This window comes from Microtus pennsylvanicus, chromosome 4, assembly GCF_037038515.1.
Source record: "Microtus pennsylvanicus isolate mMicPen1 chromosome 4, mMicPen1.hap1, whole genome shotgun sequence".
Lineage (NCBI taxonomy): Eukaryota > Metazoa > Chordata > Mammalia > Rodentia > Cricetidae > Microtus > Microtus pennsylvanicus.
The window spans coordinates 16,785,795-16,812,705 of record NC_134582.1 but is presented as its reverse complement, the minus strand read 5'-3'; the positions used below and the strand labels follow the sequence as shown (position 1 = coordinate 16,812,705).

At 42.0% G+C, this 26,911-nt stretch overlaps 1 protein-coding gene across 9 annotated transcripts in view; it reads left to right on the top strand.

Moving 5' to 3' along the window:
- Tcf4 (transcription factor 4) overlaps window positions 1–26,911 on the top strand; it is a 336,792-nt gene that overhangs the window by 106,892 nt on the left and 202,989 nt on the right. For all 9 annotated transcript variants that reach the window (XM_075968356.1, XM_075968361.1, XM_075968363.1 and 6 more), the window contains 2 exons: window positions 11,774–11,835; window positions 15,395–15,491. In XM_075968356.1, coding sequence (XP_075824471.1) covers window positions 11,774–11,835; window positions 15,395–15,491 — 159 coding nt within the window. The remainder of the gene's footprint in view (window positions 1–11,773; window positions 11,836–15,394; window positions 15,492–26,911) is intronic.

Sequence of the window (26,911 nt, the reverse complement as noted above, 5' to 3'; positions counted from 1 at the left end):
ACCTGATGGTGCTTGTCTATGCTGTGGGATGTGTTACCTTTGTGGCAGGTCATACACACTGGTGAGTGGAAATGGCGAAGCTGGGAGCAACAGCGTATAGGATGATGGTCCGGTCCCAGGGTGGAGGATTCAGCATGCCCTCATCTATTGGATTGGTTTCCAAATGGTTTGCTCAATCTTACCTTCATTTTGGCTGAATTCTTTCTCAGTTTATAGTACCGATATGTGTAACATATTCTTTTCCTTGTTCTCCTCTTCCTGACCTAGTTCACAAGGCAACTCTTCCTGACAGGGGTCTCTCACTACCATATTAGTAAAAAATTGAAGAAATCTTTGAATTAATTCAAACAGAATTCAAATTTCTTTGAAGTTTTCCATTGGACTACAGACCAGAGATCTACTAGGATTCATTAGGAAGTCATTTTAGAATGAGAATCGTAATAGAGACTGGAGGATGCTTTCATTTTTTACTTAGTCTATTTTCACTCTTTCGTGTTTTTAGTGAGCATGTAACCACACATTAGTTAGGATGGTCTTAAAGGATCTCTCCAGAGATTGTGGTGAGTGCAGCATGGAGAACTACTTACACAGTAGAATCTGTACAGCACTGTGGCCAGGTGACAGGCATTAGTTTATCACCTGAAAAGCAGGACACTGTGTTTTCATGGGGCTCTTGATGTGTCATCCTTGGAAAGACATAGGGTCACTTTTCTAGTGCTGTGTCCACCTAGGGAGGATATAATCATTAGGAAGCATCCTCTGGGATTGACTTATACATATTCTTCTGAAATTCCGTGTCACTCAGAGAAGCACTAAGGAGCCATTTCCAATAAAATAGATGAAAGAGACATGGGGTTTATATACAGTGCATGATCTTTTGACATTGTCTTCCCCATAGGGGTGGGTGGTACCAATTTGGAATGTGAATTATGAAGTGGATAAAAGTATCAACATTAAACTACCTGATTTTGGTAGTAGTACTGATTTGTCCTTGGGATGTGCATGTTGAAACACTGCAGAAGTAAATAATATCGATACATCCCTGCTTGTAAATTAGTCAAAAGCAATACTTTATATAACTTAGACTGCACTGTTGTTAAAACCCTTTAACATTAGGGACCTTCGAGAATGGTGGGAGGACACTAAAAGATATGTTTTTCTTCATCTCAGCCTTTGGTCTTTTATTGATTAATTGCCAGCTGAAGCCAGGTTAGCTGCAATTTTTAATGAGGATCATTAGAGTATTTTGGTGGTCAACCAAGAATGTGAGCATGACCAAATAGGTTTTACATTGTACAAGGGTTGCTTTCTGGAAGAGTTGCTAAAACCATCTTGAGACTGGTTAATGACTAATGGGGCCATCAAAATCCGAAGAAATGCCTGAAAAGTTGTGTAATTTGGGGACTTAAACAAGGTACGGTGATGTTAAACTCTTCTGGATTTCGGCCTAGGCTGGGCAGTATACTCGTGACTAGGTAAGTGTTCTGATAAATCGTGGATGTGGCACATGCTCATTTTCTATGTATTTGTAATTCTGTTGGCCACAGTTACACGTGATTAAGAGTTAGGTTGTATTCAGGCAGTGTGCAGCACAGAGCCCATACAGGAAAGTGAAGGGAGGCCGTGTTTGCACCCCGGCATTGCAATCTCACAGTAGTAAAGCACTCGAGATTCATTGTTGAAAGGCTTAAATTACACGTGGAGGCAGATCTTCAAACACGGAAGGAGTTTGTGCACTTTTTTGCAGCTTCCCAGTGTATATGTGTTTGATGCCGATTTACCTCTTTTTAATTGTAACGGAGATGAAGAGTTAGTGGTTGAGAATGGTAGGAACTGTGTGTTCTGCCTTGATCAAGGACTTAGATAATCTGCCTTGTTTGCTGATGGTTCTGAGCCTTGAGACTTTTATAGGGCAGTATTAAAGCTCTGAGCCTTCTTATTTTGCCGATACCCAGAAGATTGCTTTAATGCGAGTAAAGGGCCTTTTTCCAATTACAAGGGAATAACTGTATTAAGTTCCTGTGTTATGTCAACCTGCTTTGATTTGATTACTGTGCAAGAAATGGATTTATCTGTCAGTGTTACTTAATTAAGCCTTCTCATTGATGTTTTGCAGAGTAATATAGTGTGGTTTGCACATTTGAGCCTAAATACAGAGAAAATTGTCCTAAAACTGAGACATGACCCCTGAAGAGAACATGCAGGATTGATTAGTTGTCTTTGGCAGGTCATAGGCTGTGGTGGTACACACAGGTAGAAGGATCAGATACGGAAAGGATGAAAGGGAAAACTCTGTGTGTGTGTGTGTGTGTGTGTGTGTGTGTGTGTGCAAGTGTGTGTATGTATATGTGTGCGTGTATGTATGCGCATGTGTATGTATTGTGTGTGTATATGCATGTGTGTATGTGTGTGCGTATGTGTATGTATTTTGTGTATGTGCACGTGTATGCATGTGTGTATCTGCATGCATATATATGTATGTATGTATGTGTGTGTATATGTGTGCATGTGTGTTTATATGCCTGTGTGTGTGTATGCGTGCGTGCACGCGCGTGTGTGTGAATATTTGATACATAAGTTGACTGACTCTTAGAAAGCTGGATTTCTGAATGTCGAGAAGTATTTTGTTTTGTTTCAGCAATATCAGAGAAGTAGCTGGAATAAGGAATGAGAAGAGATGAGAACACAAGAAGCAGGAGAAACATGTTTTAAAAAAATTATTATTATTATTTTACAACAAAAGGGAAATAAAAGGCAAAAATAAGAACCAGAGTACAAATGTCTTTCGGAGAAGCCGGCCACCACTGTGGTCATAGAAAGCAATTACAGCTCACTAACATTTCAATTTCAGGAGCCCTCTTCTCAGAGCCCCCCTGATGGCGCTCCAGGGAGCTGAGGCGGTCGAGGCAAACAGGGACCAAGATAGAGCTGATGTGTGTTTCAACTCTCTTCTCCCTGCACCCCTATTGGAATCCAATGAAGACACTATTAATCACATATCTGTGTTGGTACCATTGGTTTGGGGCCACGAATATTACATGCACAGTAGGTTTTATGTTCAAGGCGTTGGGATTGGAATGTGTTCTGGTAAGAAATGAAGCCATTTTTGAGTTTGTTCCTCTGTTGAACGTTTTATTCTCTGGACCGGTTACTTTGTGGTTCTCATGCTGCTCGAAACGTTCCACGAAAGCTTCACCTTTAATTTGGATCTCCCGGCACTGGGTTTGGTGGTTGGCCTCAGCCTACACTTCAGGCACCACGTGGGCCTCTGCTATCATTGTCACCTGACTGAAGTGGTTCATCTCCCACTGTGTTATTTTCGGGGGGCTGGTTCTTAGGCTGAGAGGTTCTTTCACTGTCTGTATTCATGGCCTCTCTTGCTTCTGAGATCTCACTTAGGACTTCCCTTCAGGGGGAGTCACTACCACCTCAGGCATTTCCCAAGCTGCCCTGGAACACATCATAGCCTCATGGATCTCCACATTTCCCACTGATTAGTTCAACTAGAGGACTCTCCAAGTTTGATTATTAGGGACACCTCAAAATTTTAGGGATTGCTACATAGTAAAACTTGGAGATGACTTTTGATTGATTTCCCAATTTACCTGTTTACCTTGCATTTACAAAAGATTTCTGAGTCTGAAAACATGTAACAGCACTGACATATTTTTACCATGGTAGCTATGGTCACTGCTGTTACCTGAATTTGTGAAAATTCTCGCTCTGACTTATAATGTATATAGGAAACGTATTTCATTTCGTATGTCTGCAATTGTTCTATACTAAATTTAGTAAAGGAGCTTATTATAGACTTGTGGAAAATAATATTGCTATTTCTTTATATATTTTAGAATAACATTTTTTGCAATGCTTAAAAGACATACTAACTGACATTAATAAAGGCTAAAAGCATTACAGTAACCCCCCTCCCAACAAGTTATTTTCTGCTCTGTGGTCTCTACAGTATCTGCAGTTTACTTTCACACCCGTGCATGTACACTTACACCACACACACACACACACACACACACACACACACACACACACACACCCCATTTCAGTTTCAGATCTGGTATGTACAGCTCTGAGCCATTAGTGGAAACCCGGGACGCTCAGGTCCGCTTTCTCTTTCCTGATAGTGTCTTAGCACACCTGTAGGTGTGGAAAGCATCCCTGTCTTGTCCTTTGCCCAGTCAGCTCTACTAAGTGCCGGAGTTATTCCGCAGTGCTCGCCCTTGCACACAATTCCTGCCTGCTGAGGCATCACATCTTGTTTCTAATAGAAAACGGCAGCAGTTGTCAACGTCACGTGGACATGGGTTATCAGTATCAGGAGCTCCTCAGCGCTTCCCCTGTCGGCACTGGTCCTCAGGTTTGACTTCCGATCACTCGGCTGAGAGCTCGTATTGAGCTGGCTGCTAGTAGAAGTGTGCACGCCCTGAACGTGCTCTTTGCTGATGAAATATTTTGAACTCTGCATTCATCTGGCAGTGACGGAGAGCATATGCCATCTCAGTTTGTGTGCAGGGCTCAGCCAAGGATTCTTCCTGGACTAGGGAATTAGTAAGAGCCACAGATGTAGGTATTCTGAGTCCCTACTCTGTGTGGAGGATATTCCACAGTGCTGGTGGTGTAGAGCAGACTCAATGCCGTGTAGCTGCTGACTTGTCTCTGAAAGATTAGCTCCTCAGAGGAATTCACCATCCATAGCTTCTGAATGCTTTGGAATCTATGGACATTTTCAGTGTAAATCAATGCATTTCCTCCAGAGCGATCTTGGTGTTTAGTGGGTTCTAGGCTCAATGGAAAGAATCAATCACTAGCTCCGCGTCTAAAATATATCCTGCTTTAGTTCAAACTAAGAATACCCCTACCTAATATTTGACCTGTGTTCTTTATATGGGTCGGTGGGGTTCTAGCATATCCTTTGACACCACTAAATTTATGTATCACATGCAGAAAGATGCTTTAGTGATAAGACATGAAAGGAATATTTTAAAGATAGCTGGAGCGACGGAACAAATCCAATGCCGCTTGAATGCTCACTTAGGGTAAAGCTTTCGAGTGCATTGGAAAAGGAGTATTTGTGCATCCACATTATCTCGTGTTTCTCGGCCCTCCGGGTGACCATGCACACGTCTCTGGTCTTGTTTATTAGCAATATGAAGAACCATAAAAGTACGAGACTCAGAGTTCCTTAAGTTCCAGGTTCCAGGTGGCTTGGAGAACTTCTTATTGGGAGGCCATGAGCAAATGAGGCTCTATCTATCAGCAGGGATTGGATGCTGAGAGTTTCTTCCGGTGTGTGTGTGGGGCGGGGGCAGGGGTACTTCCCTTTGTGTTAAACAAGTGAAAATTAGCCCTTTACCATGAAGATATCTCCTTAAGCTTACAAATACGATCTCCCCTTTATCCCCCTTTGGGGGCAGGTCTTACTCTTCTCTTCTGCTTTCTTTGTTTAAGCGGTCATTACATTTTCTAAGTTGGTACATGTTCTCAGGGCAGAAATGTCTCCTTGTGCCCTGGGTTCCAGCTTTTGCTTTGATTTTTAGCTTTGGCTGGATGGAACTTTCATATCGTGTTGGCTCATTAGTATTTTAAAGAAGACGTAAAAGAAAAAAAAGGCCTGTTATCCATCATTTTTAGTCTTCTGTGGGAGGGTTATCCAAATATACTAGCCTGCCCTATTTCCAAGAATGGAAATCGAACTCGCTCATTTTATGGTTCACAAAAATGAGTTCAGAGAGGCCGGCGACTTATTTGGACTACCGTGATGGACATAGCAGAGCCCCTGTTCAAATCTAAGGCTGCTCTCCAACTCCCAGAACAGAGTTTCAAGGTTTGCCCAGTTTCCTGGGTAGTTTCAGCCTCATGGTCCACAAAGTAGAGATGCCAGTGAGCAAACCCCGAAGGGCAGTGAGTGGATGGGAAGCCGTGGAGAGTTAGCATCCCACCAGTGGATCCTCCCTCTCAGGGTCCACTCGTGTCTGAGCTCTGCCCCGTTGCCTTCTGCAGTTTGGCAGCAAAGGGTCAGACATTTTAGAATGACTTCACAGAGAGGACCCCGTGAGCCGAGAGCTTCTCAACGGCTTGTTGATTCTCAGAGCAGCCCACACATCTGTGAAAGTTGCCAAGACTATCCTAGTTTGGATGGTTATCAGAAAGAAACCTCAGGCAACCGAGCTCATTTCAGACTTTGAAAGTGTAGTTTCTTTCATCTACTGGTATTTTTGTATCATTCCTTCCACCCATGGTGTTGTGATCCCTTCCCATGCCCACGGGGAAGAGGTGGCTGGTCATTTGTACACATGGAGTAGCAGGAGTTGGTTCTTGAGATGTCTTTATCACAGCCATCTTTTTTTTTTTTGTTACCTGGGTCTTTCTCTGTTTTGTTTCATAATTGAGATGTAAACACTTTCTTATACCAGAAATACTATTTTTTTCTTCCCTTTGTGCTTGTTTGATTCAGTAAAAAACTAAAGAACTTCCCGTCTGCTGTATACCATACAAGGTATTGAGAGACAGTTAAGCATGTTTCTTTGCTATAAGATATATTACATATATATTCATCACAGCTTGGGGTGGAGTGTGCATATATCCATAGGGTTCTTTGTAGCAGAAATGTCTGTTTAATGAACTATAGTATTGAGCCAGCCTCAGTGACTCCACAAGTGTGATTTTTTTGTAGGTAAAATGAATTGCTTCTTTCTATTCTGACTTCTGTTGGGAAAACTTGAATTTTCCATCAAATTAAAAAGCAAGTGTTAATTTTGTTTCCCCAGAATAATTTTTATCTTTTATTCAGATAACTGCATTAAATTTTCTTTTCATTTTTGCCAATATAATAGCTTCTAAAGTTTCTGTGTACCTCAAACAAATATCTAGCCCATCATAGCATCTCTTTTGATGGAATTATTAGCTATCTTTTATGCTATTGCCTTGTGATCCATTCAAATGTTTAATTTATTTATTCTTGGATATCTATCTTTAATGTCTTATGGATACAGTAGTGGGCAGAAATGTGCTTTATATATATTTGCTCCATCTCGGGGGCAAGAAGGGACGTCCTAGCTGGGTGTAGGATTGAGAAGCTCATACCACTGAGGTGTTTGCTGGATGCACTCCCTGAATTATGGTCCCATGTGACCTGGGGCTTTGTCTTACTCTGCTGTGTACTAAAACTTCAGGTGCCTTGCTAGCCCCTCTGAGCCTCACTTTTCTCATACATCAAGTTGGCATGCTATTAGGACAGAAATGTCCAGTAAACGGCTGGCCACCCTTTAGCTTCATTTCCTATGAGAGGGAAGGAAGAGTCAGGCAAGTTCACCCCATGGCGTACAGGGCACATGTGGCCAGAGATTGCTGTAAAGTTTGCACAAAAACTTACTTTAAAATATTGAGGTTTTCGACAGGCATAGTGGTGAACACCTTTAATCCCAGCACTTGGGGAGGCAGAGGCAGGCGGATCTCTGTGAGTCCGAGGCCAGCCTGGTCTACTTACAGAGTTTTCAGGACAGTCAAGGCTACATAGTGGAGCCCTGTTTAAAAAACAAAACCAAAAAAAAAAAAACCAAAAAACAAAAAAACTAATGTTTTTTTTTTTTTTTAAATTCAATTCTGTGGGTCTCAAGCATGGACTTTGTAGATGCCAGTGACTGTGCCGTTTCGTTGTCAAAAGGTTTTATACCCCTTCTAGGCACAAAGTAATAGGAACAAACCCATGGTAAGGCTGTGCAGCGTCCGGCACAGAATGGATGGTGGTCCGGCCTAGGCCGTGTGCAGGTTTCACACAACGTGAGTCTAGCAGGTACCATTAGGATGCTGTGAGACAGGAGCATGGCGTAAATGTGGAGTCAGAGCTTTTACTTTTTCTGAAGGGTTATTCGCTTGTGCTTAAGAAATATTTGTGTGTGCGCATGCGTGTGTATGTTTGCGCATGTGCGTGCTCGGGTGCGTGCTTGCGTTCGTGCTTGCGTTCATGCTTGCGTGCACGCGCGCTTATACACAGGCGTACATAGGTATGAAGAAGTAAGAGGGATGTCAGATACCCTGGAGCTAGAGTTTCAGACAGTTGTGAGCTTCCAGGTATATATTCAGGTAGTCCTCTGCAAAAACAGTAATTGTTAACCTCAAGCTGACTTCCATTATCCGGTAACCAATGTACTCAGTGAGGTAGGCTACTGTCCGGGGTGTGGGTGCCATTTGTCTTCAGTCAGTAATAGCATAGTCTCCTGCTTCTCACACTCTGCGATGTGTGTGAAAATTACCCGGGACCTGGCGATAAACACTGCTGCCTTCGCCTCACTGGTGAGGTACAGACTCTGTGTTTGAGGTGCACCCTAAGAAGCTGGCTTTGACGTGATCATGCCAAGGAATTCAGATGGCGGTGAATGGACTTGGAGATGAGATGCCTTGGCCTGGTTACTGAGGTAAAACGCTCACTTAACTATCAGGTCTGATGAAGCTTAGGACAGAGAAGATGTCAACAGATGGCTAAAAAGTAACATGTTTACCTGCTTTTGAATTGCCACAATGGACTTTCTTTTTGCATTACATAAATGCATACCCGTTTATATAGATTTTTTCCAAGATAAAATACAATTAGAGTTCATTGGGTGGTCCTATTTATTGAGTTGGGGGAGAGCTGGTGGTTTGTCCTCATCCTCTAGATCTCGTCAGGGAAGATCCTGTTCAAAAGAGAGCAATAAAAGAGAGGAAATAGAAAGGAAGGCCGAGCAGCGTGAGGTCAGGAAATGAGAAAGATGGAAACGGGAAAGGATGGGAAAAGAGCAGTCGGATCTGATTGGGTGGGAATCTCTTTGTGAAGGAACCCAGCCAGTATTTAACCTGTTTTGAAAAAGCTCGACTTCCAGCATTTTTAATTAGCGGCTTGCTTGCTTTTGAAATTGCCCAGTTGGGAATACTCGAGTTTTGATGTGTTTTACCCGCCTGCTAATTAGCCGGAGCCGGGTTGACCATCATTTCCCCCTTTATGCCGTGGACAGAAGATATGCATAAATATCTCCTGAAACAGTCCCGCTCGAGTCTGGGGTTCAAATCCATAGCCGCAGTGTATCGGGAGAAGAATTCTTGTTAAGTCATAAATTAAATTTCAACGCATCTTTTCTCGAACTTCTTTTCTTTTCTTGCTGGCCTGGGGTGACTGTGTCTCAGGCATGGTCCATACTTGTTGAAAGAACATTCTTGATTGAAAGGACTGTTCCCTGCCTTTATAGAATGTTTAGCAATGTTCCTGACCTATTTCCTAACCTGTGATAGCCAAAATTGCCTATGGAACTTGCCATTGTCTTTTGGTGTCAAAATTGTCCCCAATGGAGAGTCCCTGGCAGAGCCATTTGGTCCATTTTGTCCTTGTCTATCTTAGATGTTTACCCCCTCCCCTTTTTGGTAATTGAAAGTAGACAAGTCTGAGCAATATGAAGTATATGGCAGACAGAGAAAATCAAATCTGCCCCTTTCTTGCCTTTTGGGTGTAATTTTAGGGCAGGATCTCCCATCAATCTAAGTTGGCTGTTTCAGGTTAAAAAATAAAAGTCAGGTTGTACTAAATGTTTGAAAATCTGCAATGATTGAGAGCTTTTATTTTTAAATCCCCTCCCCCTGAAAATGTTTGTGTTTTATTTAAAAATTAAGAGAACCATGCAGGATACAAACTCAGTCGTGTGAAAATCCCTGAGGGTTGTAAATTTCTTCCGTGTACTATAGCTCAGAGTGTACAAGATAGGGCAGCATCCTGGGTCGTTGAACAACAGGTTTTGGGGAAGTTTTACACCTTTTCTTTAGGCTTGATGTAGTCTCCTGAGCCTTCTTTCTACACCTTCAGCTTGCAGTGCGCTGAGTCTAACGGGATATCTGCTTGTCATTCCTTGTCTTCTGGAGTGCCAACCAAGAGGACCTGTGGTTAAGAAAGAGAAAGAGGAAGGAGGAGCAGGGGTGGAAAATGAGGAGGGGGGAAGATGACCACAAGAGGGAGAGAAGATGGGGCCAGGAAACAAGGGACACTGAGAGATGGGGGGTGATGAAGATTCAAGCTTATTAGCAGTAAGTTCGTTATTGCTGTCTCTTCTCTTAAGATATCCTGTAACACCATGTACTCCTCTGTACCCAAAAATAAGCCAATTAATTATACTGTGATTGCTTCTGCTGATAATAAACTAGCAGTAATAAAAGGAATGACAGTAGGCCAATAAGAGAATAAACAGTATCAGGGAGATGTTTGAAGAGTCGGAATATGGGATTAGAGTTTCGCACCCTCCTCCGATTCTGTCAGGGGATGTTTGTGATGGCCGTCTGTTATCTACCGGGATCAAAAAATCTGCACAACAAGGAAACTTTTCATGTTTTTAATGGGCCTTTCATCAAAATTCTCAAAGCCATCCTCAAATGTAGGTTGATCCTTAGAACTTCCTGGCAATGCTGTCCTCAGGAGTTCGCTCACAACAGCCGTGAAGGAACGTTCCTTACTCTAGTCAGCAATAGAACTGTGCAGGGAGAGAGTTCAGTGCATCCCACCTCCCGGGTCACTGACTAGGGTCTCTTCAAGCTTGACTTATCAAAATGAAATACTGCCTCATAATCTAATACCAGCTTTAATTTCTACATATCAAATACCAGGATGCGAGTTTACTCTGCAGTAGACCATCGGTCATCAACGACCATTTGGGAAGCAAAAATTAGTTTTGAAAGATTATAAAGAAAACAGGAAACAAAGTTAGGTGGATAGGAAAAGGAGGACACATGGATTTAGAAAGAGTGAGGGGCAGGGTGGATATGATCAAATGCCTTACGTCAAGCTCTCAAAGCAGTGATGATGATGGTGATGACGACGATGGTGGTGATGATGCTGGTAGTGATAGTGATGGTGGTGGTGGTGATGATTATGGTGATGGTGGTGATGGTGGTGATAGTGATGGTGGTGGTGGTGATGATGGTGGTAATTGTGGTGATAATGATGATGATATTGATGATGATGACGTTGGTGATGCTGCTGGTGGTGGTGGTGATGGTGATGGGGGTGGTGATAGTGATAATGATATTGATGATGATGACGCTGGTGGTGATAGTGATGGTGATGCTGGTGGTGATAATGATGACGATATTGATGATGATGATAACTGTAATGCTGATAATGATAGTTGAGTCTATATGGACCATCCTGGGGATTTTTGTTTATTTATTTTCTTAGAAACAGAGGTGTCTCCACAGACTTTCAAAAGCCCCTCTATCTGTGCGCCGTGCTAGTTGGAGGGAACGACTGAGGCCTTCCATTAGTAGTTTGGGTTGCATGTCTGTTGTTTGCTGTAATAAACTGGGCTAGAGAACAGTCAGAATCTAGTCAGATTCTGGCAGTGGAGTTGAAAGTGTCAGTGTGGGCATTTACTTCAGCTTAACTTTCCCTCTGGATTAAAATTGTGTTCATGTACTTTGAAGTTTGTTTTGTTCAAAAGATTTTAATAAAACTTTAAGCGCCAATTCCTATCTCTCACAACGGAGGCTATCGAAAGCTGTGGAGGATAGAAGTAATTTTTTTGTGCATACCTCTGGTTCCTGAGGGTCCAGTTCACGTCTGCTGTGAATTTAAATTAGTTAATTTAAGTAGATGGGTCAGAACCCACTGTCATCGTGGTAACCCTGTGCCTGGTTCTTAATTAAAGGCAACAGGAGATTAATTTGAAACATTAATTTAAAAATGCATATACAAAAAGAAAGAATTATTACAAGAAAGCCTAAAGAATTTCTCTCTTGTCCCTAGATGTAGAAGACAGAAGTAGCTCAGGGTCCTGGGGGAATGGAGGCCATCCAAGCCCGTCCAGGGTAAGTATATGTAATCTTTTTTTCCCCGGCAAGCAGACAGACATGGCATATATGTAAATTGACTAAGCTTCTCACATGCATCAGGTATGCACACACACACACACACGCACACGCACACACACAGACACACACACGCACACACACACACAGACACACACAGACACACACACGCACACACACACACAGACACACACACGCACACACACACACACAGACACACACACGCACACACACACACACAGACACACACACGCACACAGACACACACAGACACACACACGCACACACACACACACACACACGCACATGCACACACACACACACACACGCACGCACACACACACACACACACACCTGCACAGATCTGTATAATCAGTTGAAAGAGGGCAGCCTTCTGGGATTCTTTGATTTTATTGGTTACCACACCTGAGTTTACACCTGCTGAATTGGTACTGACCTTATGTCAAACACACGGCTTTACCTTTGCCAGTCGGTGGTCAAGTGCGATAGAAAGTCATTTGTTGCACTCAGACCAAGCTTAAATAAATCCTAATTTATCCATCATGTGTAGGTATGACTAGACTCCTGAATAACACTTCATGGGAGTCTAACCTATTAGTATGATTTGCATAGCAAGTCTGCATTCATTTTATTTTGGGGCCATGTTACTGTTCCACCAGGCAGGCCATTGCATATGATGTCTTTAGTACTTTTTTTTTTAAGTGCCTTTAATCCCACAGCAGGATTGATTACACACATACAGTGTCCCCAGTTAGAAGTCGACTTAGTGCAGTAGGATGGACCGTCCTTCCTGCCTCTCTAGATGGGACATTCTCCTGGGAGGGGACATCTTACTGTACACGCCCCCCCATCATTTTGCATTGGGGGAGGTCTCTGCTTTGTCTCTGGAGACAGAGGTGGCCCATCAAGCTGCACAAGAGGCTATTTTAGCCAGTTGTACTTAACACTTTGCACCTGTCCTTGGCACCACGAGCCTCACGCTGGTCTGCAGGGTGCAGCAGGATCTCTAAGCCTACGAGGAACTCGGCTGAGCCTCGGAGCAGCTGTCGAGCTTGACATCCTAATGCATTATATGGATGGGTGGAGGAAATCTTTCCTCCTCCTCCTCATGTTACAGTCTGCACTTGCACAAATAAATCCATCCCTTGACAGCCAGTGGGGATGACAGAATGTCCTCTATTGTTCTGTTCGCTTGGGCTTGCTTAGTTTCTCCTTACACACACTTATGTGTGGTTCAGTGCAAAACTATAAATATTGAGCTAGATTCTCATAGTAAAATACATTATTAGTTTTATATTAGCTTCTTACTATTAACTTCCTACCAGTAGCTCCCTTTTAAAACTTAAACTGCCTCATAGTGTGTATGTAGTCTAATTGACAATCTACTTTCTATTGAATTTTGGCAAACAAAGCCCATTTAGAATCTTCCTGATTTACTTTCAAACTTAGTTTCCAGAAACTGCAAATTTTGTTGAATAAGCAAGTCTGTGAAATGAGTCAATGAGCAAAGGTACCTACCGCTAAGCTTATCAGCTCCATCCTCAGGACTTACACGGCAGAGAGAGAAGTGACTCCAAGCTGTCCTTTGTCCTGCATATGCTGCGGCACACGTGTGTGTGACTCCCCACCCACCACACACGCAAAGTAAATAAGTATAATTTGAAAAGAAAAACAAGAAATGCACTGGTAGGACTTGGGAAATAGGTCAGTCAGCAAAGAGCTTGCTCACAGTCATAAGAACTAGGGTTGATTCCTATAATGCATTGGTAAGAAAAAAAAAATTCAGGGGTGGTATTGTGCACTTAAAATCCCAGCACCTGGGACTTACTGACAAGTTAGTCTACCCTAATCTGAGCATTTTATGCCTAAATTTGCCTTCCGGCATCCACACACAGGTACCACACACACAAATGAGTCCATACTCCCACATGAAGACACACACACACACGACACACATGAATATGTAAATGCATACAAGACACATATTGCTGAATGATTTGAATCTCCATCTTATTGTTTAAGTTTCCAAGTCCAGGGGCTTCCCTGTCTGTAGAGTCACGCTAGGTGACCTCGCCGTGTCCTTTCCCCCCCATTCCTCATTGCCGGTCCTAGCTTCTATGCACAGTACTGTACTGACAATTAAGTTCGATCATGTATTTTAAGTTTGTAGTGCACTCTCTAGGATGAGGGCATTTCATAAATAATAATGAGCGTTGTACAATGCCTGGGTGGGTCCTTAGTGGAAGATGTCTAGGAACAAATTAACACTCTAGCAGGATTAGAGTCTAGTGTCATCCTGGTTAATTTTTTTTGTAAATGAAGAAAGGTGAGGGAGAGCCCAGTCGCTTGTCCTGAGGGCCTCGGTCCTTCCACACTGAAGTGATGTGACTTTTTGTTGTTCTTACAGCATTCATCTTTCATGTGTGGGCAGATTCTGCCCTTTGGCTAACATACCAAACTGATACCTCTGAGTAAATTTGACTTAGACTTTATGGACAGTTCAGCCAGCTGAGCAGACACTCCCCACCCCCCTTTCTGGTCACTTGATGCTCTTTAATAGGCCGACATTTAAATCAAATAACACAGTAGATTTTAACTCTTTCTTAAATGTTATTGAATTACTCCATGGAATTTAAGTGGTTGGAAAGATTACAAACACTGTATTAATTTTTAAATTCCCAACATAAGGAGAACACTGTTATAGTGACACATTTCTTCAAAAATGTTTACCCTTAAAATTGTTTTGGTGTGGTGTGTTTTGTTTACGTGCATAAACACTGATTTAAGCTGAAGCTTTAACCTTTATGTATAACTGGGCGTGAGTGTGTCTATGAAGATGGGTCACTACTCGGATCTAGAGGTCAGAGGACAGCATTGTAGGGTGTTTTTTTTTGCTTCCTCCACTTTTCCACGGATTTTACAGGTTGAACTCAGGTCTTCGGGTGAATACAGTGAGCACCTTTGCCTTCTGAGCTGGCACACAGGCCCGGTCCTGAAGCTTTGATGTTCATCCTAGTGCGGGTTTGTTACCCTTCACAGGCTTGCGTGTTCATTACTAATATAAGGAGCCGTCCATTTCACAGCTGCAATAGCAGCTAAAATAAAACACCGAAACGTTAATATCGCAAGCTAAGTGCTGCTCAGACCCCCCTACCTTGCTTTTCCAAGAGGCAAATCATTGCAGACTATGAATCATTTCCCTTACTTGAACATAGGTTTTGAGAAGGAATAACTTTTGTTATATGCAGTTTACTTCATGAGCGTATGCTGTTTGACATGTATTATTTAATTTAATCACGTCAATAATTCCATGAAGTTGGTAGCATTATCATTATATTAAAATTTCGCAGCTATGACTTTGGGAAACATTTGAATTCTTTTGCCTACTGTTCATATGAAGGTGCAGGCTCTTACAGTGAGATTTCGTGGGGCAAGTAATAACCGATTCCAGTTTCTTTTCATAGGAAAGGTTTCATTATTGAGGTGTGTTTATAAGGTGTGTCACATGACGAGACTTACTCTGTTATCTTACTTACAGAACTATGGAGATGGGACTCCCTATGACCACATGACCAGCAGGGATCTTGGGTCACATGACAATCTCTCTCCACCTTTTGTCAATTCCAGAATACAAAGTAAGAAAAGTTTTATTTTATCATGTATTTTTGGAAAGCTCATGTTTGGGCAAGGAATGGGAAATGTGCCTCAGACAGACATTCAGTTTTAGGAGTCGGGTCAATCAGTCCGTTTACTGTAGTGCTCTTAAATGATAGAAATAGCATTCATAATTAGAAAATAAAATGGCTATGAACGTTGGCGAACAGATCGACAAGCACTAAGTTTTTCAGACATGAAATTGAAGATTTTCAGCGATACAGGATCCATGTAGACGTTTGTCTTCCTTAGACACAAAATGTTGCTATCAGTAGTTTTCTCAGTACATACTAAAGAAGTCAAAGTGACAAATATTTGTAATAAAATATTTGGCTTCATGATTGACAAAGACATGTGTGGTCAGAATAACCCCTTCAAGTTGAGTTGTATGGTCTGGTTGTGGTTTTGCATGCTGTGGACTTTGTGCTGACTGTCTAGGTGAGTGGTTCTCAACCTGTGGGTTGTGACCCTTTTGGGGGGGGTCACATAATACATATCCTGCATATCAGATATTTACACTATGATTCATAACAGTAGCAAAATTACCATTATTAAGTAGTAATGGAAATAATTTTACGGTTGGGGAGTCACATGAGGAACTGTATTAAAGGGTCGCAGCACTGGGAAGGTTGAGAACCACTGCCCTAGATAGACCTCATTCTATCTCACTTTACAGAAGCTGCTTGCATTCTGAGTCTGTCTGCAGATTTCCGTTGTGCCCTGCCTTCTGGCTGTGTTAGCGTGTTTCTCTGCTTCTGACTACTCAGTTGGGATGCTTGTTTAGCAGCAGTAAACCTGAGCAATGGGAAGATAATTCATAATGACTTAAGCGTTCCCAGTAGCTGCCTTCTTCAGTTTTGATGGAAGATAACGATCTTTCTTCTAGTAAATGTGAATTCTTTACTATATTAGGAACTCTTTCAGATGGGCCAAATTCTATCATAAATCTTTTGATAAATGAGGTTCAATCTCATGATACAAGCTGTTGGACCAATCTCCAAGGAAAATTCTGATCAATAATTACATTGTACAGAAACTGTAATTGCAAATGCTTTTCAAGAGTGTCCTGATTTCACACCTTAAAACTTTGCCAATTCCTTAAGATGTCGAAGGTCCTTTCATCTCAGTCTTTTTTTTTTAATTGACAGCAAATCAGGTATTTAACACAAAGTTGTCTTTAGTGGGTCACATCAAGTTTACGCCTTTGCATGTGTACCCTGAGTACCATGAGATGCTATTTGATCTAGGTTCTTGGTTTGGGTAGTTTTTTTTCCACCCTTCAAAATGATAAACCTCATAGTGAGGTTTTAATTGTTAACTTTTAGCAGGAGTCCCAGGTTCTTCTCAGTTATTGGTGAAAAATGCGTCAGGCCTCAGCTAACTCGAGATATATGGAAACAGGCGACAGGCTATTTGTCAACTTAGACTTTATTGGGCAAGTTTAGACTCTTTGGTGCCCATAGCCAGGATTTGAATACTTGGCTCTTTGCTTCTCTGTTCATTTTTACCTAACTGTGTAAGATGAAGTCAACTATAAAGTTATAAAGGTGACCTAAGAACTAATGTGAAAAGATTATAGAAACTTCATTTGGAAAAGTCTAAAATTAGTCTCTGATGAGCTAAAACGGTACCTCAAATATGTAAGCCACTGGTGTTTAGAAGTTTGGTGTGTATGTGAACAAGCTGAAAGAGCAGTTAGAGGGGTTAATGTTTCAGAACAAGGCGAAGCGTACAACTGTGTCAAATAGCCGCTGTTGTCTGTGTTTCTTCGTGAACAGCTGCTTCACAAACTAGTTTTTTATCCAAATTATTTAAATATAAGTGGGCTGACACTCCAGACGTGGTTTTTTGTGCATGGTTGTTGTTTAAGTTGAAACCCCATGTCAGCTTCTCTCTTTCACCCGTCTGCCTTCCTTTCCTTAACCTCTTAGTCATGAAGGCTAAGACAGAGTCCCGCATTGTGATGAGAAAGGCTGCTGGGTGGGCAAGTCTCCTGCCCACTGTTCCCCGAGCAAAGACTTCTCTGTTAGATAAGCTGTCTGGCCTGAAACATGGCTCTTTATTGTTTACACACCACGACATTTTCCACCTCAAGCAGATTTTTGCACAGAAAAGAATTGTGCTTGGGCTAAATGGTTTATCTGACATTAACGGGCCAGTGTCAGACTCGGGTCAAAGAAGTCACCCTCAGAGCCAGAGGTCACTGTGCAGTGTGCCGAGAGACACAAAGAGAGAAAAAGTCTTTGAAACAAGTCTGGGATGCCTAACATTTTTAGTCTAGAGAAGAATGAGAAGGTATTTCTAAAGAGCTAAGGATGCTGGTGCCTTGAACACTCTTCACTCCTCTCATTTCTCGCATCCTGATTGGCTTGCCCATCCCACGGCTTGACTCTGGGAGGAGAGGTCGTCTTTGAGTTTGCCCAGGGTGCTGAAATGGCCCTGTAAGATGAGCCCACTTGGGTGTTATGCTTTTTTACTTTTGTTATTTTAATCATAAACAGGACGTGATTTTCAAAAGGTTAAAGACAAGCAGTTTGCAAACAGAGATGAAGGAAGAACCCCTGGCAGTCCAGCAGTTTAATCCTTAAACGACAACCATGGAATCTGGAATGTTGGTTATGTTTAACTTATATTCTAATGCCGTCACCTTGTGAACATTTTCCCTCACACCCAAAGAGGCTCTCGGCATCTACTAAAAGCCTTGACAGTGGTCTGCTCTAGAATCTTTAACTGGTTTTCATTAAAACTACAAAAGATTTCCTTATATTTCAAAGACTTCATTCTGCCATGTCACATTAGGGTAAAAGCTATAGCATCGGAAATAAATCAGCCACTTTATTGGAGCAGATTCTCTATTGTCAAATCAATCAAGTCTGTGACTGAATTAGGCGTCTGCTGCAGAAGTAAGTGACACTAATTTTACGGGAAAGAGTTATTAACTGCAGATGACCTGATTTTTTTTTTTTTTTGGTAAACTGTTTACTTATGAAGTTTTATTATTTCAAAGAAAGGAAAGATCACTGCATCCTTTTCTGAGTGGATTATTATGCTCCATTTTTTTTTCTTACGGCAATATGCTATTTTAGTGATGTGATAAAGAATTTAACATGCTTGCTCATAAACTTCTTTATCACAAAGGCTTTTTTTGATAAATTTACAATTTTGGTAAAATAAAATTTCTCTGTGGTACCAAAATAGGACAACTCAGTCCATTTTGTGTCATAATCTCAAAGTTGAGGCCGAAGGGGATATAACTGAGAAGAAGAATAAAAGTGACCTTATCATTTTTCTTTATAAATAAAATTTGTTAATCTGAAAGTAGTCCCCTGTCTCATGATTGTGAAGTCCGTAATGTAGATGAGCACATGTTTGTCTACGCATGGGTGCACACGGTCGCACACATGTGCCTGTTATGTCATGAGAACCAATGGCCCTTCCTGGCTACAGGTTATCTTTAGGAGAGACCTGTTGTCAGTCTGTGGTTGTCATACACTCATTGTTATTAAATCATGTCATGTAAACCTGCAAAGGACATATAACTAGTCAAAAAGCAAGCTTCTGCTAAAAAGTGCCTAGGAACGGCTTTTTCGTTTTGTTAGCTTTGGGGCAGGCTGTGAGCGATTGGCAGACTGTAGTACATTGGCCGGTTATTAGCCTCTTCTCGCGCTTCATGATAGCCATGAACTAACTTGCTGCTTTCCTTGGGGACATAGCAGCCAACTTGCCTTAGATATGAGCCAGTGCACAGATTTGTATAGAGGAGAGACACGCCATGCCTGGTTCCTGTGATTATTAATGATATTAACATTCTTTTCATCTGTTGAAACGTGCTCACGGTATTGTTGAAGCTGCTTAATCAAACCTTCCCAGGTGGTCAGCTGGGTAGCTTTTGGAACATGCTAGCGGGACAGGGGGGCCATAAGTTTGAGACCCATTGTCTGTAAGAGCATTGTCTATATGATCTAGAACTGTTTGAAACTCCTGGCATGGAGTGTATTCAAAGAATATAGATTTTTTTCAGAAGTATTCTGTCTGTAAAATTTTATTCCTGTCTGTCTATATTAAAACGATGAACTTTGTTTTACCAAGCATCAACCTTTTGCAAGTAATTGTCTTACTTTTTTTTTAATAATGGTTGCTAGAATATTTTTCAGCTGAAAGTCTTTGGTCTGAGGCCGGATGGAAGCACCCATTTTCCGTCCGTTGCTCTAGAGTCTGAGTAGACAGCCCTACTGGTGGAGGCTAAGTGGGCCCGTTGCCCCGTGAGGTTGTGTTGGTGAACTGGCGAGGGGAGGCCCTGAAAAGTGACACTTTCTGTCAGTTGCCTGCAGCGTCCTGTCAGCTGCTCCAACTTTCACATGTTCCAGCCCGAGTGGCTCGGTTTCCTAGCTGTGGTATGTGTGTCTAGTCCTTAGTCACACTATCCCAGGCCGGTGAATAGCTCCCCACCAGAGTCACTGCTTTTAACCTAGCTCAGCGGAACGTTTTCCTGTGGGATTAGATGAAGGATTCGGGAAGAACCGAAGAAGGCTGCTGGCTTATGGGGTGACCTTTGAGTCTCATCTGGGCTAGCCGTTGGTATTTTGATTTGGTTACTGTGGCCATATTGTGGCAGCTGCTGGCTCATTATAATTCAGTTCCACTGCTCTGTTTGCCTAGCAGGAATATTTCAGTTTGTATTACTTCAGAGTGTTTCATGGCTACTGTGAGTTTACCCCAGCATAAAGGCGGAGCGTTGTGAGTTTTCCCACCCCAGTGGCAGAGGCAGGTGACAGAGGCTTCTTGTAAAACCACACATATGAGAATGCGCTGAGGTGGCGTTTCTTTTCAGTGAGAGATGGAAAACACCCAGTGAACTGACTTTTATGAGGAAAACTGTTTTTGCAAATCTCCATGTGCAAAGGGAAGCATGACCGCAAAGAAAGAGCATCTTTTCAAAGCATGGGTAGTTTCACTAGCCCACGCAGGCAGATGGGTTTTTACTAGCCCACTAGGTCAGATGCAGAAATGTAAATATTAATAAACAGCAAAATCCAACTCTGGAAGGTTTGTTCACTTTCAAAGTATTCTGAAGCCATTAGATGAACAGGCTGCTTGCACATTTATTAATGTTGGAATTCGTTCTTGAATGCCTTCTTTCTTTTTTCTTTCTTTTTAATTATTATTATTATTATTATGTTGCTTGTTCTGGGATTGAATTCAGCACAATTAGCCTTACATATTTCAGCAAGTGCTCTACCACAGTAATAAACTCCTTGGCCTAATGTCCAGGTGTGTGGGTTTGTGTGTGTGTCTGTCTGTCTGATGGCATTTCTCATCTTGCGTTGTCTGGTTGTCATCCGTTATGTGTTGGTATCTGCAATTATGGATAGAAGGAATCTTTAATAGTTTTCTTATTTGATTTTGCTTGCTTTGCTTGAGAGTATTGATTCTTTTAACATGTTAAACCATCTTCCTGAAACACTGAGAACTGTGACAATTTAAGAGTAAACATTAGTGATTTTAGCAGCTCTAACTGCTGTAGTAAGAGAACCTGAGTCCACTATTCCTTTGCTACATTGCCTGGAGTGTTCAAGGCTTCCTGTTTTCACCTCCTTTAGCCAAGGGAGGAGGAGCCCTTTGGGCAGTCTCTGTGACAATTTTCTAATGTAATGGTCCTTTGCTTTCTCTCTTGAATCATTTGTGGCCTGTATTTTATTATTAGAGATATTTGTTTCATTCTTGTTTCGAATCCCTTCATCCCTATTTTATTACTACCACCTTCAAGTGGCATTCATAGGACTTCTATTTTTCAAATGTCATTTTAAAAAAAAGAAACTTTGAAAAAATCCCACCACCACAGTGCTGGCACACGCCTTTAATTCCAGCACTCGGGAAGCAGAGGCAGGTAGACCTCTGTGAGTTTGAGGCCAGCCTGGTCTACAAAGTGAGTTGCATGACAGTCAGGGCCGTTACACAGAGAAATGTAAGCTTCAAAAATCCAGACATGAAAAAAAGAAAAAAACAAAAGAAAGAAAGATATTTAATTGTGTGTGTGTGTATGTGTGCACTTGTGGGGTATGTGTGTATGTGTGTGGTATGTATATATCACAGTGCATGTGTGAGGTCATGTGGGAGTTGGTTCTCTCCCTTGCACGTGTGTTTCATGACTTGAATTTGCTCATCAGGCTTGGTGGCAAGCGCCTTTTCTTGCTGAGCCCTTTTCCTTGCCCCAAATTTAAACTTCCAAGCCTGGCCCCAGCTAAATGTTTCTTCTGTATCTCCACTTATCCCTGTAATTAAGGAATGTCTAGAGCAAAATAGTGACTCAGTCAGTTGAGTACCAGAGAAAGGATGTTCTGCTGTAGACCAGTTCTCAGGATAGCAATACAGGACCTCAACAAATGCCCTTAAATGATCCAAGATAAAAGTGACCCCAGAAACCACATATATAAGGTTTGAACCCAGAATGAAATAAATGCCTATAAATTAGAGTCTGTTCTAGATCCAACTAAACTGGAATGAAAACCCTATAGCAGAACCAGATTCGTTGAAATTCAGTGTTGATTTTATAGTTATGTGCCTTCTGCCGTCGTACATAATATGCTCCCGTTGTTAGTGGATGGTTCATAGTATGGTGTGGCGGATTTCCATTTTCAATATCCACGCCACAGATTGTTTGATGTGTAAGAAGAAGTAGGTGAAATCAATAATATTTTGAAAAGCCATTGAGGAAGTTGATGGTTCCCAGCATTCAGCACTTCCTGCTGTCTGGTCAACAGTCACCCCTGTTGCTCTTTTCCTTGGTCTCGTTTCCTTTGTTCTGGCATCTTCTCTTTCATAAAATGCGACTCTTACTGTGCCCATGAAAGACTTCCACAGTCAGAACAGGTTTACAAAAACTGCCTTTATGAGAGTTAGAAGAACCGATAACCAGAAAAACGTGCCTTGAAAACTGTGGGCATGGGGCTGGAGAGGGCTCAGCAGTTAGGAGCACTGGCTGCTCTTCCAAAGGACTCACGTTCAATTGGTGTTCAATTTCCAGCACCCACATGGGAGCTCACAATCTAACACTTTCACACCAACGTACATAAGATACATTTAAATAAATTATTTCTTTAAAAACAGAAAACTGTGGGTAACAGAGGCACGTGGGTCCCTGAAGGACTGGGGAGAATTCTTCTATTCAATGCTACTCACTCTAGCTGGGTTTGGTAATCTCAACTCTGAGAATCCCAAGTATCTTGAGCTTGGTTGTGAGATAACCAGAAAGAATGAGAAGAAGTTATTAATTCTGAAAGAAAAAACATTTAAGATTCACATGCAAATAATGCATTTATGTCCAATAGGAATATTTGTGCTCAATGTACTGGAAAATTTGGCTAATTTAGGTGACTTAGTTGTTTTTTCTCCTTCCTACTAGCTTTGGCCCTAGCTACTGCTCAGATGTATTTGCAAGTCGGTGGTTTCATGGCTGGTGGCTCTACGATTCTTTTGTACTTAGTGTTGTCTCAAAATGACTCACAGCTTCTGGTGTCAAGATGGGGAAAGGTGGGTTTAGTAGTTCCTGTCCTGTTCACCCCTGGATCTCTGATGCCCTATCAGTCTCTGGCTTTAAGGACGGGGTGGATGATGGTTGTGTATGTAGTAACTCTACAGCCTCTCCGGTGCAGACAGATCAAAGAAGCGTATAGAGAATTTATTTGATTTGATTCATAGAGTTTATTTTTTAAAGTCATCCTTTTTTAGATATATTTATTTTTATGGGTATGAGTGTTTTTGCACTCATGTAACATGCATGTGACTGGTACTTGCTGAAGAGAGTACAGGGTAGTAGATTCCCTTTCAGCTTGAGTTAGGATAAAACTGTGAGCCACTATTTGGATGCTGCCAACTGCTCTACAAGAGCAACAAGTGCTCTTAACTGCGGAGCCAGCTCTTCTGTCACCGGAGTATACATTTTAAAGAAAAACGTATGTACTTTTTCATTCGGTAATTTTGAAAACCAAGAGCAAAATTTTCTGTAATAAAGTATAAAAGTGTGTTTCAACTCAGTTTGGGTCAGCAAATGAGAACACAAGACAAATTGATGTGACTATCAATATTAAAATGCGTTGCACTGAGTTTGGTGCTGGTGTTTCGGGCAAGTCGGTAGGCAGCCATTCCTACCTTATGTGTCTGCATTGACCAAACCTTGTTCTTTATGCCTCTGGCTTTCTCTTCTCCACCCTGTAAAGAGTATTTTGACCACATGGTAGTTTAAATGTAATTGGCCCCCATAATCTCGCAGGGAGTGGCACTTTAAGGAGGTGAGGCTTTGTTTGGTGATACGGCTTTGTTGGAGGAAGTGTGTCACTGTGGGCGTGGCTTCAAGGTTTACTATGCTCAGGATACTGCCCAGTATGTCAGTCAACTTCCTGTTGCATGCACGATGTAGGACTTTTAGCTCCAGCACCACATCTGCCTGCATGCTGCTACCCTCCTCACCATGATGATGATGGAGCGAACCTCTGAACTATGAAAGAGCCACCCCAGTTCTTGACAAGAATTGCCGTGGTCATGGTATCTCTTCACAGCAACAAAAACCCTAACTATGACTGTGAAGCAGCCAGCCTACAGTTTCAGTTACTAGCTTCTACCTTGTCTTTTTGGTGTTCTCTCTGGTAGAGACAATTGTCAATCTTAAATTGACCCACTTCCCATTACACCCATGCAGTAGAGGCTCTTGGCACCCTGAACGTGCCACTGCAAGTGATAGGCAGGGAGACCTTCTTTCCAGAGGATTCACCTCCAGCACGTTGTTATGCCCACTAAAGCAGGTAGAAAGGAATGTCCACCCTGTGAGGCAGGGTGCAGGTCCCTCTTTTCATTTCACATATACATAATTTTGCTTGCTGATTTTTAATGTGGAGAATTAGTTGTGCCAAAAGACATTTAATTCTGGACAACATGCCAAGACTGAATAAAATTGTGAGGCCAGGCTCCAACTTTTGGCCCGAAGTTTTCCAGTCCTGCTGAACAGTACCGTGTGGCATGAGTCAGGCCAGGAGAGAACACAGGCGATGGGAAAGACTTTGTGTCTATAAACATAAACAGGTAGTGGACTAAATGCTGCTGCCTTTATTTAGTAGTGAACTTCTTCTTTGCAGTCTTCAGGGGAAAGACCGTGTCTAAGAGTTTTGCATATCATGTGCCTCACAGTGTTAACCAGCACACCACTTCTGTACAGACTCTGGACTTGGGGATCAAACAATACGTTTCTTTAATAAACACTGTGGAGGGTGTAGTATTCCATTGTATGCCTGTGGAAGCCAGAGCACAGACACCCTTCAGGAGCTGGTGTTCTCCTTCTGTGTGTTCCAGGAGTCAAATTCAGGAGTCAGGCTTGTACAAGCAGTCCTGCTAAGCCAACTTCTTGGCCCCCTACACACTGAATTTCTTAAAAGCTTTCGTCGTCCCTCAAACCCAAGACAGTTATTACCACCATGTCTAATAAAAGTGTGTCCTCCTTAGGGAATCTGTTGATGCTCCATAAGCGTGGCTGTTGTCAGTGTTCTCATGGCACTTCATGAGGACCCACAATGCTGCCATTTTAAGCACAGAATGACTCAGGAGATGTCATGGCATCTGCCTGGCTGTGGGAGTGGTACGGCAATGCAGATACACATCGGTAGCCTTTTTCGGTCCTGGTTATGAATTGAAGATAGCAGCTTTGAGTCATGAATGATAGCAGTTTAAAAATACTTTTGTTTTCTACTGTGGACGGAGCAGAAGGCAGGAGCAGGTGGGCATGGAGTAGTTTTTGCTCAGCCCCCGAGACATCGACACCCAAGTGGGAGGGCTCCTTTCTTAGCCTGTCCACAAAATCCTTTCTTCTGTGCACTAAGCTCCTCGTTGCGACAGCTTTGTTAAATTCAGATGTGTCCCTTTGTGAAATATTTGCCTCCAGCTGTTTTCCTTTCCATTTTAAAGGTTCTCAATTTCATCTTTTCACACAACTGAGACGCCCTCATGTTGAGTCAAAGAGACTGGCCGAAAGCTAGGCTTATTCGGCTGCAACCGAGCTGTGGAGGCGCGACTAAGAGCGAGGCTTTTCATCACTGCTGCCTTACAGACACCTTCCATGTGCTTGGGAATGCCCTGGAATGGCTCTGCTCCGTTTGTCTCTAAAGAGTAGTGTCCCTATGTGGAGTTACCCTGTCCTTCCTTGACTGTTAAGAGTTGCTGAGGCTGACGGAACCATGTAGTATGTTTGAGCAAAGCTGACTGGCTGGCTCTCATTTCCTACCCTTTTGTAGAACATTAGACCCGGGAGCCAAACAGTAAAATGTTATGGGGTGCATACTGAGCTGACCAGTGTAATGTGATGTGTATGGGACATAGGGAAGAAAGTTCTTTGTAGATGGGATTCAAATACTTCGTCTTCTCAATGATTGTTTCTTAATTGCTTCTGAATTTCTTGACATATGTCTATTAATGGGAAAAATGAGGAGGAGGCATCGTTGTAAATTTCAATAAAATACAGGCTTTAAGTATAAAAAAAAATAACATCAGAAAATTTTGTGTAGCGTGAACGTAACACAAAATATCCAGTATGTGGGAAGTGGTGTGTGGTGGGTCAAGCCAGGACTCTGGACTCTGGTCTCTGAGTACATCATGCTTTGGCTGCCTGACTTTGCTCAAGTCTTCTTAGTGCTTATGATAGTTTGTCAGTGTGAGTAGATGGTCTGTGTCTGGATGAAGTAAACTGAAAGTCACCTGGGACTTACATTCTGTTAATGCAAATTAATGCTGTGCCTACTATGGCTTGACATGCGCTGTTTTTCTGCTTCTTGGGGCTGAACACTTGCAAACTTGAGTATAATGTAGTGAAGTTTGGAGAAATGGGGGAATGATAAATTATGGGCTCTATTAAGGTTGAATGTATGTAAATAAGGAGGGTATACTACCTGGTGACATTTGGTGAAGGAAAGAGAGACAAAGAAATCGAAGAAGGCAGAAGACACATAAAAAGCTTTTTTTACTGTTCTCATTCCAGAATATGATTGTCCAGCATTGTATTGGAAGCAGTGGCCAAAGTCTCAGAAACTACTGCACACTAATTTCTGTGCCTTTTACTTACCTTGGCTGCTTGGACCAACTGTATTCTTAACAGTTCAACTAGCAAATCTAAATGTGTCAGATGCAAACGTAAATACTCTGTGTGGGTTCTACTTAACTGGGCAGTACTCACCACAGAGAGAACACCACTAGTGCCTCTGTCTCCTTCCTAACTTCCAGAATGTTTGGATGTGTGCCTAATATCCATATTTTTGGAACTTTTAACAACTGGTCTCTTAAGAGAATTAAATATACAATTTCTTTAATTGCTAGTTTTTATTTCATTATAGTGAGTTTTCCTATTCCTTCCTTATGATGATCT